At 49.1% G+C, this 15,031-nt stretch overlaps 1 protein-coding gene across 1 annotated transcript; it reads right to left on the bottom strand.

Annotated features, from left to right (window-relative positions):
* Positions 1–6,929: 6,929 nt before the first annotated feature.
* On the bottom strand, positions 6,930–13,508 carry KRT4 (keratin 4). The gene is made up of 9 exons (XM_045829544.1): positions 12,970–13,508; positions 11,157–11,371; positions 10,155–10,215; positions 9,692–9,787; positions 9,007–9,171; positions 8,631–8,756; positions 7,991–8,211; positions 7,698–7,732; positions 6,930–7,584 (listed from the first exon to the last, which is right to left on the bottom strand). The coding sequence occupies exons 1-9, from the start codon at positions 13,429–13,431 to the stop codon at positions 7,412–7,414; spliced, it is 1,554 nt and encodes a 517-aa protein (XP_045685500.1). The 5' UTR covers positions 13,432–13,508; the 3' UTR covers positions 6,930–7,411.
* Between the last annotated feature and the right edge of the window lie 1,523 nt (positions 13,509–15,031).

Genomic DNA, 15,031 nt, shown 5'->3' with positions numbered 1-15,031 from the left:
GCTTGCTCAGGACGGTGAAGTTGGTCGAAGGTCATGACATGAAACTAAAAAATGAAATGAAATCGGACACAGAGATGGAGTTGGTGTTGTTCCATCTGCATCTATACATGACCCAAGCACCCATTTTCTTCACAATATTCTTGACTTAATGTCCTGCTTCTTCCACAGATTCAACACATCAGCCTTGATCAGCCTACTCTGGCTCTCTCTATTCATGCAATGAACACTTATTGAGCACTTGCTGTTTACCAAGCACTGTTCTAGGCACGAGGAAGGCAGTAAAGTACACCACATATGAAGTCTCTGTTCTCCGAGAGCTAACATACCAGTGGGAAAAAGACAACAAAGAAATAAGTACATGTTACCTCGGTGCTATGAAACAGCTGTAGCGGGAAAAGGGGGTAGACATGATGAGGGGTGCTATTTCATAGAGGGTGGCCTATGTGGACCTGAGTAGACATCTGAATGCAGTCGAGGAGCAAGGCATGCAGACATCTGAGGAAAGTGTGTCCTGGCTGAGGAAACCACAAGTGCAAAGGCACCGAGGCAGGAGTGTGAGGAGTGTTTGAGGGCCAGGACGGCTGGAACAGGTGAGGAAGGAGAACAGGCGTCAGAGAGATGAGGGCTGAGGCAGCTGGGAGGCAAACCATGCAAGGCTCTGAGACGCTGAATAGGGCTGGTTTTTATTCTGAGAGACAAATCCCTTGAAGGGTTTCGGCAAAGGTGAGACACAAGCTGACGTTTCAAAGGATGAGTCTGGAGACAAAGTTTGTGCCCAGCTTCATACAAGATACGGGATGCAGACATGTCCACTCAAATCTTGTTTTCCCAAAAAGAAAGGAGAATGAGGTTCAGTGTCCTAAGGCTGTATGGCAGAGTCCAACCCACCAAAAAGGGAAAACGGGGCCTGGTCTTTCCTCATGTAGCAAGTCTCAATCACAGTCCTGGATCCTAAACAATGTTCTGAGCCCAGGGGTAAAGCCTCTGCGTGCTCAGCCACAATGCAAGTACCCTCCCTGAAGTGTCGGCCGGAGCACTGTCCAGAGGGACACTGCACTCCAGAAAGCCCCAGTGTTCTTGCCTGTCTGTTTTGCAGGCTTTTGCTAAAAAGACATCTAGTGAAGCTGTCTCCCAGCTAGTCTCTTTCTCTCCTTCTGCACCATGGGACTCACTGAACCTTTATGTAGAAAGGCCTGATAACCAACTAATTGTCCTGGTTGGGGTGGGGTGGGGTGGGGTGGGGCGGGGTGGGAAACAAGGAAATGAATACTGAGTAAGTTACTGAAATGCTGAGCCCCTGTTCAGACACTCTGTGGGACCCCTTCTTTCCCACAGCTGAGCTCTGGCACCTCACCCTCCTGCCTGGCACACAGCTCCCGGGAGCCCAGGCCAGTGTCCACCAGCCTGTGGCCCACAGACAGGGTCAGGGATGCTTTGCGTCTGCTGCCCAGTCTGTGTGAACTTTCCTGGCCAGTACTGGAAAGTAGAATGTTATTTATTTTTATGTTTTGTATATTTTGCCGTGGTCTGCTGATTCTGTTTCACTGAGAGCAACACTTACTTCAATAGTCAGTTTAATACTGTGCACTGAATAATTTTTTAAAAGAATGTTTTAAAAAGTTTCTTGATCCTCAGACGTCTGTAGATTTATTTTCATATGAACTGGGTTTTTTTGTATAAAGTACATTCTTAAAATTAAAAATAAAATAAAAGGCTGAGCCTGGCTGCTATGTAGAGAGCAGATCCTAGGAGTCGAGGGAGAGTGTGAGGAGACCACTCCACCTTCCTCACCTTCCAGGATGGAAACTTGCTTCCTGTTTGAAACCACTCACTCCTACTTCCTGCTGTAACAATAAGGAACCGCAGCCACAAGGCAATACAGAGAAGATAAACTAGACAATAAAACTGAAGGTGAGGCTCACCCTGAGGAAGCCTTTATGTACAGAAGATCCTCTGTAGATAGCAGCTCACCCCACAGATATGCTGAGTCATGTTTGTCTGCCGTGCCTCTCACACCAGAGGCTGTAGCCGCACAAAGCATCTTGTCCTCCCTGGGAGATTTAATTACAGGAAGTCATTAAATAAGTTACTTGAAACAAAAGATAAGAGAGGAGAAGGAACCAATTAAGTGATCATTTAACCTGGGGAAGAACAAGTTAAGAGGAAATTTAAATTTAGGTTGCCTTGCAGTGATCTGAAAAGCACAGATCTCACTCCCTCCACTGGAGAATCTGAGGGACTCCACTTGGACCTAAAGCTGAGGCTGTGATCGTGACCATGACATGTAAGGTGACCACGAGATACCGTGTAAGCAACCTGGGGAGATTTAGAAATAGCGATGCTGAGCCCCTGGCCTACGGAAGGTACACAACAAATATTGAAGGAATGAATATCATTGTGAAGGAGATGATGCCGCCAGGAGGCAAAGGAACAAGGACACTCCTCTTAGTCCCTGAGAGTATTTCTCAGGGTGAACAGGAGTGGGAAAGCAGGCGGAGCAGTTGCAAGGCTCAGCATCACAGCTCCATGGAAGGGGAGAGAGGTGCAGGGGCAAGTTCCCAGGCAGGAGCCCAAAGCCCATCATGGCCCTAAAGGCCACACCCTAAAAGCAGGTGGCCCAGAGTCCCCCCTTCATCTCTTTCAGAGCGTGTTCTCTCACACATGCCTCATTGTGAGCTCATTCAGCCTTGGAACACAAAGCCCAAGCCCCAAATGAACTGGACCAAATGATCCAAGCAATAGTCCGCTAAGCCTGGCCTCGACCTACCTCTCCAGCCTCCCCTCCCACCACTCCCTGCCTTCAGTCTTGAGGGTTGCTAAGTTGCTTTGGGTTCAGAGACACACTGCATTGAGCTATACTTCCCCACCTTTACCCTGGCATGCTTGCCACCTAGAGCACCCTTCTCCACTGCACCCCTGCACCCCTCGCTTCAACCCCAAGTCCTCACCCCTTTCACCTGGCTGACTCTCCAGGCTTCAAGATTTATCTGAGGTATCACCTCCTCCACAGAGCCTTCTTTGAACCTCTAGGCAAAAGCAAGTTCTTCTCCCCTGGTCTTCCAGAACTTCAGTGTTTATATCTACTAACATTCTAACACTCACCTAAAAATATGGAAAATCTGCATTTAATGTCTGCCTCCCCGAAACTCCCCATTTTCATGCATGCATATTCACATTGAGTGATATTCTTCTCAAGTATGATGATTCTTGTGTGATACTTGTCCAGCTGAAGCTCTTAGTGAATTTGCAGACAGAGGAGCTCCTAGTCTGATAAAAGAAATACTGTAGCCCCCAAGGACACTGCAAAGGGAAGGGAATGTGATCAGAATGAGGTCTGAGAAGGGCCAAGTGTGACAGAGCAGCAGGGTGAGCCAATAGGGTAGAGTCTCTCCAGGAGGCTTTCTGCAAAAAAGAACTTCCTCTTGGAGGAGATTAGAATCCTGTTCCCAATAATATTGAATGCAAACTGCAATCGAAAAATAAATATAAAATAGAAACTTGCTCTCTGTCAAATCACTTGCCCTGTAATCTGTAACACCTAGGCCTACCTACCCTTCAAGGCCCCCACTTATATGCCACCTCTTTTTTTTCTTTTTAAGATTTTATTTATTTATATTTATTTTTAGAGAGGGAAGGGAGGGAGATAGAGAGAGAGAGAGAAACATCAACGTGCGGTTGCTGGGGGTTATGGCCTGCAACCCAGGAATGTACCCTAGCTGGGAATTGAACCTGGGACACTTTGGTTCCCAGCCCGCGCTCAATCCACTGAGCTACACCAGCCAGGGCTGCCACCTCTTGCATGAAGCCTTCTGTGATTGCCAACCTGCTCACTCACCCAAGATGAGAAGTAATTTCATCCTCTTCTGGACTCCCATACTCATTGTTTGTAAACCCCCAGGAGCATTTATCTGGCTTCCAAATTATTATGTGCATGTTCTTATCCAGACATTATCATCTATACTGAACACTACTTGAAAGCAGAGTCTAATTCTTATCAGAACATTGCCTAGAACAGATTGGGCACCCAATAAACAGTTGGTCATTTTTTCAACCAACACTTGGGGGTTTGTTTGTTTTTTAAATTATTTTTTTCCATTACCATTTATCCCCTTTATATCCCTCTCTGCCCCACCCCCACAATCACCACACTGTTGTCCATTTTCAACCAACGTTTGTTCATTGCCGATGAGTCAAGCACAATGGCCCTGAAACATCAAAGTGAATACAGCACGGTCCCTGCCCTTAAAGAATCCAAAGGCTAATGAATGGGTGGGTAGGTGGAGAGATGGTTGATAGGTGTCTGGCCAAAGGCAATGAAACTTTCCTCCACAAAACCTCTTCCTCGCTCATCTAGTCTCTCCTTAACCTTCTCCTTTGAATTCTTGAGGATCAAATCCACACTTTAATTAATAAAACTACAGATACAGAACAATTTTACCTTAAGTCAACCAAGAAACCATGAGAAACAATGAGCTTGAGTCCTTGGGCTTCCACCACTAAAAAGGCCCTCCATGGCCATGGCCCTGCACTCGCAGTCTTCTCCCCCTGGGATAAGACATGACTGTTCAGTCCCTGCCTTCAACACAGCAAAGAGATGGAGCACAGGCTCAGATGGCCCCTCCCCTTTGTCCTGGGCTGGCCCACTGGTACCATGCCTTGAGGGGTCACACAGGGGCACAGCTCCCTCGGTTATTTCCCCAGGTAGCTGTCACACTCAACCTTGACCATCCACCCAACATGTGATAGCAGACATGCCTTATTCAAAGGTTTTAGAATCCAAAGCCTGGATCCCAACAGTAAGCTAACCCAAAATCCCATAGTAGGACACTACTAATAAACTCTTCTGGTTTTACTAGGAACAAGGGAGGGAGACCCCAGAAGTGCTTGTAAAAATTTGCTGAAACTGAGAAGATTTGACCCAGAGCAGAGGGTTTTGGTAAAGGCAGAGGGACCCATGTTTGGGAGCAAGGAGTCTGAGCCAAACCAAGGGTGATGTTGCAGCCAAAACTAGAAGCCAAGAGCTTGCAGAGCAGGGATCAGGGATGATGAACCAAGTAAACTGAGTTAAAGATTTCCCAGCCCACATTTGGGCCATTATGATGTGAGAAATGATTTCAGTGTACCTCGAGGTAAAGCACTGGGTGGGAGGGGCTGCCTCCCCAGGAGTAGGTAATGCAGCCTGTGTCTCTGTTGTTCCCCTGAACATGAAATGCTGGCCAGGATTCTAGGTAAGGGATCTGAGGGAACAGTGTCACCAACTGTCTCAGAAGTGGATTTTCTCCCCAAATAATTCCCTTTGATTAACCAGCCAGCTTCAAACCTATGGCTCATGGCCAGGATCCACTGCCTTGGACTGTTCTGGAAATAGAGAATGATATGAATGTTTTCTCTCTTTTTTGTAAAACAGGAGTCTTCTTATATAAATAAAATACCAAACACTCACATAGGCACTTGACTTACAAATACTAAACCTGGAGACCCAGCAGTGCCACTCAGATGGTTATTCTCGAACTTTGTCTGCTCAGAGGACATGAGTAATATGTTAGCCTGCCCTGAAACCCCCACCTACCACCACCGCCCCTGACTTCTCAGTGTGGCCCATGGCAACCAGCAGCTTCCTGGTGATTGAATTGGAGAAGTTCCTCCCTTTCTTCCAACCCTTGACTGCTCTCAGGCACACCAGAAACTCAGGAAAGAGCCATCCCATGATTTTCTCAGGGGAGGGGCTCAGGGATAGGAAGAAGTCAGATACTTCCTGTTCTGACAATTGGGGTGAGCCCCTGAGACAATGGGGAGGTTAGGGTGGGGCTTGTGAAGGACCAAAGAGTTCTGACTAGGGAGTGGCTGCTCCTGACCCAAGGCCTCAACCCAAGGAAACCAAGGCCTCCAGATTAACCCTTTGCTCCCTTCACTGCTCCACCCCTGCTGCCCCAGCTGACCTCCAGGTCTGTGTGAAGGCCCCATGAGCAAGGACTGGCCTTGGGCAAACCGTGTGCCTTCTGTGTGCACACCGTCAGGGCCCCATGGGCACTGCACTGGAGGGATTGGAGTCCCAGTGAACGCCCTTGGGTGGCCAAGGAAATGAGTGTTTCCTGTATCTGCAGTGAGAGAGATTTAGGTCAGATGGCACATGGGGAGCTGTTCAGTCTTTCTCTGGAGAAGGGAAGGTTATGCTGCTGCAGGTATCCTGGAATTGGTCCAGTATAGAAACAGTGTCTCTGCCTGTCCTCATCCTCAATCCGCCTCCCACCAACCAGACTCTCCAGGGCCAGTCCCAGTCAGGCAGCTTCACCCTCTACTTCTCCGGAAGACCTCCCTTGCCTCCCCGACTCGTGCATGGCCCAGGCACTCCTGCCACTCCTCGAGACACAGCCACCTGAGAGCTGGGGAAGTGGGCACAGCAAGAAAGCTCTGTGAAGGGTGCACGCTTTCACTCCTCCATCCAACAGTCATGACCTTGTTGATTCTTAGGCAAGTTCCTGAAAGTCTTGCTGCTCCGGTGCGATCGAGCTGCGTGCCTGGAGTTTCCTAATTAGGGGGCCTTGCTAGACTCTGCGTACAAACACTAACCACTTATTCCATATTCAGTGGAGACCCCTGACTGCCTCTCTTCATGCCCATCCTACACCCACACTTCCAGACTTGGACCCTTCCCCTCCAGGTTCAGCACTGAGATGGCCTGGCCCTGGCTGCCTACAATGGTTGACGTTTGTGTAACAGCAGGTTGTTTTCAGTCTGGGCCTCTGTTTGGAGGCAGCCTTCAGGCTCCACACCTCTCCCTCACTACTCCAGGGACCTCAGAAAGAGAGACCTGGGAAATCTGCTGATGGCCTTGATCTATCCAGACAGAGCCCACAGACCCCAGCCTCCTTCACTTGCACCCGAATTCTGGAGGCTTGTTCCCAGAGAACAAGAACAATTGCTCAGAGTGAATGACAAGAGTGTTTTATTGAAAATTCACCCAAAGATGGATAGAGGGAAGGAGAAGAGTTGGGTGGGACACTGAGTGGTTCTTGTTCTGACCTTGCAAGGCCAGTAGCTGTCAAGGGATAGAGAAGGATCTGGTCCTGATGTAGAGAGATATCCAGGGTCTGGTAGGAGAGGGCACTGGGCTGAGAGGGAACATGTGTGACCCTGATGACTCTGGAGATGAAGCTTCTGGTTGTGTTTTCCTCTGTCCTTGGTGGGTGAAGAGTCAGCTGACAACCCTCCCATTCCAGGTGAGTCACCAAGCCCAAACTGAGAAGAAGCTACCAAACTCCAAAAGGGCAGAGAGTCCACACCCCAGCACTGAGGTGACACTGGTAAGATGAACCCCAGAAAGGCAGGTTGGAGGCAGAGGTGAAAAAAGCACAGAGACACCAAGACTGGGCCCAGCTGGGCTCAGGCGGCCACAGGGAGCTCATCTCCTCTATCGGTGAGATCTCTTGGTCAGGGTGGTGGTAGAGACAATCTTGCTGCCAGACACACCAAAGCCATAGCCACCTCCAGAGCCAGAGCCGCAGCCACCTCCCAGGCCAAACCCGGAACCACTTCCTAATCCTCCCACGACGCCTCCTGCGCTGGCAGCACCACCAACCACAGCTGTGGGAGAGAGGCAAAGGACATGGTTACTCCAACAGTGCCAGCACCCAGGAGTCACAGCTCAAACCAGGGTGAAGAAACAAATGACCACGGCAGGGACAGAAGGTACTTACAGATGCTCACGGCATTCTGGCATTCTCCAGACATTCTGTGGGGGAGACAAAGGGCAATGAGCCACAGCGGAGCCCAGAACCACGCTTCATTCAGTGAGCAGGTATCAAGCATCTTTCCCATCTTTAAGCAGACAAATTTAAGGCCTAAATACAAACCTGTTATCTAAAACTGTGCTTGTTTGTAATGCACCAGAATGGCATTAAAGCAACTGGCCCCCAAAAAGGGCCCTGGACCTTCCATGGCCCCCAACCGCTCCATTCCTCATGTTTCTGCCCTGCTTTCTTCCCCTCACCGGCACTCCTCGCCCTCCAGCAGCTTGCGGTAAGTGGCAATCTCGATGTCCAGGGCCAGCTTCACGCTCATGAGCTCCTGGTACTCCCGCAGCATACGGGTTAGCTCCTCCTTGGCCTTCTTCAGAGCAGCCTCCAACTCTGTGCGCTTGTTGTAGGCATCTTTCAGGGCCAGTTCCCCACGCTGCTCCGCATCAGCCACGGAGGCCTGCAGAGTCTGGCACTGTAGACAAGGACAGGGGACAGACAACCATCAGTGTCCAGCTGCCAAGACCTCTACATCTGCCCCCTCTCCTGTTTGCTTGGGATAAGATGTCAGAGCTCTGTCTGTTCTTCTCCCTACCTTCCCTGATTCTTATGCATTTCATTTAGTTCAGCCAGAGCCCACCAATGCCCCTACCAGACTGATTAGATGAAGAGCCAAAACCAATGACAGAGAACCAAGAAACCTCATTTACTGGGGTGGCATGTCATGTGAACTAGGAACTGAAAAGATCTGGGTAGGTCTATGATAAAAGCTACAACTCCCCTGCAGAAAAGCTCAGGATCCCTGTTCTGGTGCCTTATCTGCACATCTACTCTGGAGACATTCTGCCTTAGGGCCCTGGCCCTGTCCTGCAGCTGGAAGGAGGTGACACTTACTTGCTTCTTGACATTCTCGATCTCGGCCCTCAGCCTCTGGATCATCCTGTTGAGCTCCGAAATCTCACTCTTGGTGTTCTTCAGGTTGTCACCGTATTGGTCAGCTGAGGTCTGGAGCTGCTGGAACTAAGGCCCAAGAGACACAAGAAACCAGGGGTCAGAGGTCTCTGAGTAGGCTCTATTCTCAAGTCAACTCAGCAAGAGTAGCTACAGGCGGCAGGGATAATACAAAACTTCACATAACTTCAAATGAGACCTCAAGGAATCAGTCCATGTCTGACTTCTCTTGGGCTTCAGCTGATAATCACCTGCTCACAGACATCAAAGCAAAGCCCCAAAAGCCACTCCCAACTCCTGAGAAGTCCCCAGAACCCACCTTGGTCTGGTACAGGGCCTCGGCCTCAGCCTTGCTCTTCAGAGCGATCTCCTCATACTGGGCCCGGACCTCAGCGATGATGCTGTCCAGGTCCAGGCTGCGGTTGTTGTCCATGGACAGGACCACGGATGTGTCGCTGACGTGGCTCTGCATCTGGGACAGTTCCTATAGGGGAAATGTCTCCCATCAGGCCTCCTGGAGAGTCTTCTCTAATCTCTGACACCAGAAATCTGCTATCATCATAGGCCATGCCCCAGGCTCAGATAGAAGCAGAGTTAGCATTCCCAATGTAAATTTCTATGTAGAAAGCAAGCAGTGGATGACATCTCCAGACAGAAAAGCAATATTTGTAGTCTTTTCTGCTCCTTGGGAACTATCAGCCACTCCATGTCAGTGGGCATCAGTTCATTGGATGGAAAGAAATGGAGAAGATCCATTTCACTAGAGAAATGCTAAGTGGGAATCAATTCTATCCCATGCAATCTTTAGATCTAATCACCTCTTCTAAGACAACATCTGGTCTGAGAACCTCTCACATCAAGCCTGTCTATCTATGACCTTGCTGAGAGCCCCCTGCCCCGAAGTAAAGGAGCCAGAGTCCTTTCAAAGAATCGTGAACTCCAACCAGCAGCCTCAGAGATGGAGGATTCCCTTCCCTGAGTGAAAGGGGCAATGGAGTCCTCACCGCAGCATAGAGGACCCTCAGGAAGTTGATCTCGTCATTAAGGGCATCCACCTTGGCCTCCAGCTCCACCTTGTTCATGTAGGCGGCATCCACATCCTGCAGAGGAAGAGTGGAGATAAGAGACAAGCTACAGTACTTACAACAAGGGGCAGTGGGTAGTAAGTGGCACACAGAGGTATTCTCAGCAGCATTTAGAAAAGGCTTCTCAGCATCAGGCGAGGTGGTGAGGGACTAATCATTTGACATATTCTGCCCTTAAAGCCACCTACAGACATGGATGTTAATTACTTCAATGTCTTTTTTACCCAGCCTTAATCCTTAGAACCTGGGTCACTTAGTTCTGGATGGTACCAAATGGGGTGGCAATGAGGCAGAGATGGACCAACCCCATGATTCCAGCCAAAGACCACACCCAGGGGAAGGGTGTCCTCACTGCACCTCCCCAGTCTCCTTTATCTCTTACCTTCTTGAGCACCACAAAGTCATTCTCAGCAGCTGTGCGTTTGTTGATCTCATCTTCATACCTGGGGGCGGAGACAGAAAAGGAAACTCTACAGTGAGCTAATGTTTCTCAGCAATCTGCTACTCCTTTCCAAACATCTAACTATTTGGAAATATCCAGCTAATTGGCTACATCCCCATCTTCACACAATTATTCATTCAACCTGCATTTATCAAATAATAACCATGTATGAGGTACCAGTCTAGCCCCACTTTATTCAGAGAAGTGCAAACCAAACTTTAAAAAGACCATTTTCAAGAGATAAGATATGAGGCAAGAAGCCTGCAATGATCTGGTTGATTTTATTTCCATTGAAGGGCTCTTCTTTTGGCCATTTGGTAAATTAAATTCTCTTTGTTCCATGTGAGAGTAAATGGAGAGAGAGAGGGTTGGTAACTTCTCAGCTCCACCCCGTAATGAATGAGCATCATAATAAGAGCTACTATGGAGTGAATGCTCATTGTATGTTCAGCACTATGCTACCTACTTTCTTTACCTCATTTAATTTCACTTAGTTGTCACCCTGTAAGGTAGGAATAGTATTCCCATTTTAAATATGAGGAAAACCAAGGTTCAAAAAGGTGAAGTAGCTTACCCAAGATCACACAGCAAGTAAGTGGAAGAATCAGTATTCAAACCAAGTCCACCTGTCTCTACAACCTGTATTCTTCTGACCATGGTATAGTACTTTTCCTCTGTTCAATTTCTAATCTTGTTTGTATATGGCAAGTCCAGCTCTCTGGATGTATCATTTATTTTACGTTTGGAATAATTTAGGATTGCTAGACCTCACCCCACTAAACTGACCATGGAGATACAGGAGAACAGACTAGAGGACCTTCCTGACACTCTCAGGATATCATCAGAGCCTGGGGTTCTCAATGATCAGAGAGGAGCCAGGGGAGCCTGGGGCATGGCCAGGCAGATTTGTGAGATGGCATCCCCTCTTTCTTCCCCACATACTTGGTCTTGAAGTCCTCCACACTGTCCTGCGTGGTCTTCAGCTCAGACTGCAGGCGTCCTTTGTCATTGACCAAGGTATCCAGCTGCTTCCTCAGGGCACTGAGGTAGGCCTCAAAGAATGGTTCCAGATTTTTGCTGGATGTGGTTGTTGTCTGTTGCTGGAGGAGGTTCCACTTTGTCTCCAAAACCTTGTTCTGTTGCTCTAAGAATCGCACCTGTGTTTAAAATAGGTACAGACCAACCAATGAGGGTCTGAAGCTTTGACAGGAGGGTTGGCCATGGCCAACACCAACCCCATCAATACAAGGCAAACAGGGAGCCCTAGAGGGATCCACATAAGGCCATCACGTTGCAACTCCAGGAACCATCCAGTGGGGTCACCACAGTAGCCTCACTGTGAGCCCTTAGCAGCAAATGGGTCACGTGGGTCTCGGAAGAGAGAGCACAGCCAGGGCAGCAAGAACAACTTCCCCTACAGAGATCCAGAGACCCTGGGATGGGTTGCTAAGAACACTGAACTTCTATGAAGTAATAAAATAAAACAAAATTAGGGGACACAACTATTATCTGAGGGCTTGCATTCGAAGTGATTTGGGCCCATGGCAAAGGAATAATAAATTCACTGCAGATTTTTTAAATAGGGTTAGTCATAAGTAGACCTGGTATGTCCCTGTGAACCTGTGCACCACTGAGTACAGTTCATTAAGATCACGGCCCAAGACATATTCTGAGTCTCAGCAAGACTCAGTTCTGCAAGGGGACCTCCCAGTACTTTCCCTTTTTCTGTGAAAAGATTTAACTAGATAAATTAGGGTAGCAGCTTAGCATGACATTTCCACTTTACGTGCTTCAGACTTGAAAGCAGGTAAGGGCCGCTAATCACAGTTTGAACCCAAAAGATGAGATGACACAAGAAAGCGCCAAAACTTTGGTCTTTCTTTTATATCTGTATGTCTTAGAGTCACAATAAGCCTCTTCAAGCTACTATTGGTCTCTTCAAACTAGCAAGAAGAGCAAAGAGCCCCATTCAAATCTATTCCAAGGTTGTTCACTATGGCCTCATACATCTAAGCGGACTAAGGCCTCAGTGCACAGACACCTCGGGCATCCTTCACCAAGTGTGCCACACCTGCCCATCCAGTCATTAATCACTGTATGCCTCAGCTCTCTGAGGCTGATCTGCTTCCTGTCACCCATTATACTTGGCTGTAATTGAGCTCTAACCTTGCATGAAGAAAGTTGGACTACAAAAAGAAAAGGACAGACCCATTCTCTCATCTCTTCAAAGAGACCCAGATAAGCAATTTTGCCCAGAGTCAGAAGGATGAAAGCAATGACCTTCCAAGGGCCTGCCGTGACTTTGATTCCACCATTGGAGTCAGTCCACTTTTCATTGGAGAGACCAGCCTGATTTTCTTCTGTTCCAACAGAAGTGCCAATAGTTATATTATTATGGGAACTACAATTAAGTCTTTGCTAATTATTAAATTATTAACTGTTACTTTAAAACCAAAATCTGAGAAAAACACAGAGAAATAATGAACCTACTTTATAGCAGGGGTGATTGGACTCAGAAAAGTTGAGTGATTTTCTAAGTATCACACAGCACATCTAGAAAACTCCAAATACTGAACTGCTTTGACAGCCTACCAACCATGGAACAAAAGAGGCTCAGAAGGCTAACTCCCTTTAACAGCTGGAAAGTGGAGGCCCAGAGTAGATCAGTGGTCTTTCCGTGACAGGCTCAAGCCTGAGGTTCCAGGACCCAGCAACCCTGGCTCTGCCACCTTGTCTGGCCAAGGGGACGGCTCACCTTGTCAATGAAGGAGGCAAACTTGTTGTTGAGGATCTTGATCTGCTCTCGCTCCTCAGTCCGGACCTTCTGGATCTCGGGGTCGATCTCCACATGGAGTGGGGTCAGCAGGCTCTGGTTGATGGTGACCTCCTGAATCCCTCCAACAGGGCAGACGGCAATGCCAGGACCACCCCGTCCACCGAAGGAGCCCCCGAATCCACCACCAAAGCTGCCAGCCCCGAAACCTCCAGCAGCCCCAAAGCTTGCACCCTGACGGCACCCAGCCATGCTGCTGGAGATGTTCTTGTTCCCCCTGAGGTTGTAGAGGCTCCTGCTGCCAAAGCCCCCAGAGGAACAGCGGCCTGCACCCCCAGACATGGAGGCTGAGCTGAAAGCAACCTTCTTGACTCCACCTAAGACAGCGGAGCCAGTGCTAAAGCCCTGGGACAGGCCTCGGACACCCTGCTGTCTGGAGATCATGGCTGGAGAGCAGAGAGTGAGTTCGGAGTAGTCAGAGAGAAGCCAGAGGGCCCAGGCCAGTGAATGCTGCAGCCCTAGCCTGCTTCTCTTATATGAGCTGGAGCAGCAGGGCTTGGTTGCAGGGGCATAAAAGGAAAAATCTGAAATATCTCTGGGCTTGGCCTTTGGCACCAGCCCATTCTTCTCACACTTGCAGAGCATGTCACTAAACACACCTACAGAAGTCATTTGGAGGGCACAGGTAACTGGAATCCAACACAATCCCTCCCCTTTGGGAGAACCTGAACCAGAGCTCCAGGGCCTCCTGCATCCGAGGCCCTGCCTGGCCCCACCTGCCAGGTGCCCCACCTTCCAGGTCCCCCACCCACCACCCTTCCACCTCACCAGCCTTCTGGTGGCCTCCCTGCTCCAGACAAGACAATCCATTGCTTTTCTCCCACTCCACAGAATTTGGAACCTGAAGGTCTGGGTTCAAGTGCACAGCCTGCCCTTACCAGCTCTGCAAACCTGGAGCAAATCGCTCTCTGAAGCTCAGTTGCTTCTCCTGGAAATTAGAAGTGTTACTTTGTAAATTATCAGGACCTGCACCTATATGTGTTATTATTGTCATTATTATTCCTCCATGGGCAGTTGGCCCCATGCATATTTACCGAAGGGTAAATCCACATTACAGCCTACAGCTTTTCTAACCTAGATCAAGACTCACCCCTGCCCGGTTTGCTGCCCAGCCACGTGCTTGCCTCCTCCAGGACAGAGCCTGTTCTGCTTTCTCATAACTGGTCCCAGCATTCAAACACATGTGTAACTTTTTTGGTGCTAGAGACCCCTTTGGCAGAATGGTGAAACCTAGGAGGCCCTTCTCAGGGCAATGTTTTCAAATAGAAAATCCTAGTTTTCAGCCCCAACACAAAGTCTTTCCCACTGAGTGCAACAGATCTGTGTTCTACCTGTTGCCACAGATCCTACCTGTTGCCACTGAGTAGCAGTGCAGTCTCGGGCAGGTCAGCTAACCCCTCGGAACTCATCCCACTCATCCATTCATCCATAAACTGGGATACCTGCCTCACAGGTAATAAGACAACTTACCTACAGCGCCTGGCACTTAGTAGGTCAGTAAGCATTCATTCTCTTCCTGCCCGGGCTTTGCCATTGCCACTCCTGAGGAGAAATTAGGAAAATCTGTACCCCTCTCCGCTTCTCACTTCCTAATGAGACTGCTAGTTCAAAGCTGGGGAGCAGCAGAGACCAGGGCCTGGACCATTCCCACAGGCCTGAGCTGACCCTGACCGAAGGAAAGCTGGCCACGGTGAAAACGAACAGCTCCCTTCATGCAAAGAGAGAGAGCAGGGGCCAATGGGTAAGGAGAGGATGGTCAGTGGATCCAGGCCTTGGGGACAGGGAAAGATGGACCGGCTGGGAGTTCTCTCCTCCTCTCCTCTCCCTGTCCTCCTCTTGCCTCTACCTCTCATCTGCCCCCTCTCTCTCCCACCTACCTCTGCCTTTGCTGGGCTCTCCATGCTATGCCCAGGTGGCCTCTAAGTAAATGGAGAGTATGTGGAAGAACTGTGACAGTGATGACAGGATGACCCGGGCTCCATCC

Source organism: Phyllostomus hastatus, unplaced genomic scaffold, assembly GCF_019186645.2.
Source record: "Phyllostomus hastatus isolate PE091 unplaced genomic scaffold, TTU_PhHast_1.1 phas_scaffold_93, whole genome shotgun sequence".
Taxonomy (NCBI): Eukaryota; Metazoa; Chordata; class Mammalia; order Chiroptera; family Phyllostomidae; genus Phyllostomus; species Phyllostomus hastatus.
This window is presented reverse-complemented; position numbering and strand designations above follow the sequence as displayed.

What these genes read in the sequence shown, in the direction of transcription:
- KRT4 (XM_045829544.1), bottom strand. Translation starts at nt 13,431, where the DNA reads ATGATCTCCAGACAGCAGGGTGTCCGAGGCCTGTCCCAGGGCTTTAGC. An exon ending in AGGCCCTGTACCAGACCAAG is followed by an intron (nt 8,757 to 9,006) that starts GTGGGTTCTGGG and finishes CTTGGGCCTTAG; the next exon opens with TTCCAGCAGCTCCAGACCTC. An exon ending in CTGGAGGGCGAGGAGTGCCG is followed by an intron (nt 7,733 to 7,990) that starts GTGAGGGGAAGA and finishes TCTCCCCCACAG; the next exon opens with AATGTCTGGAGAATGCCAGA.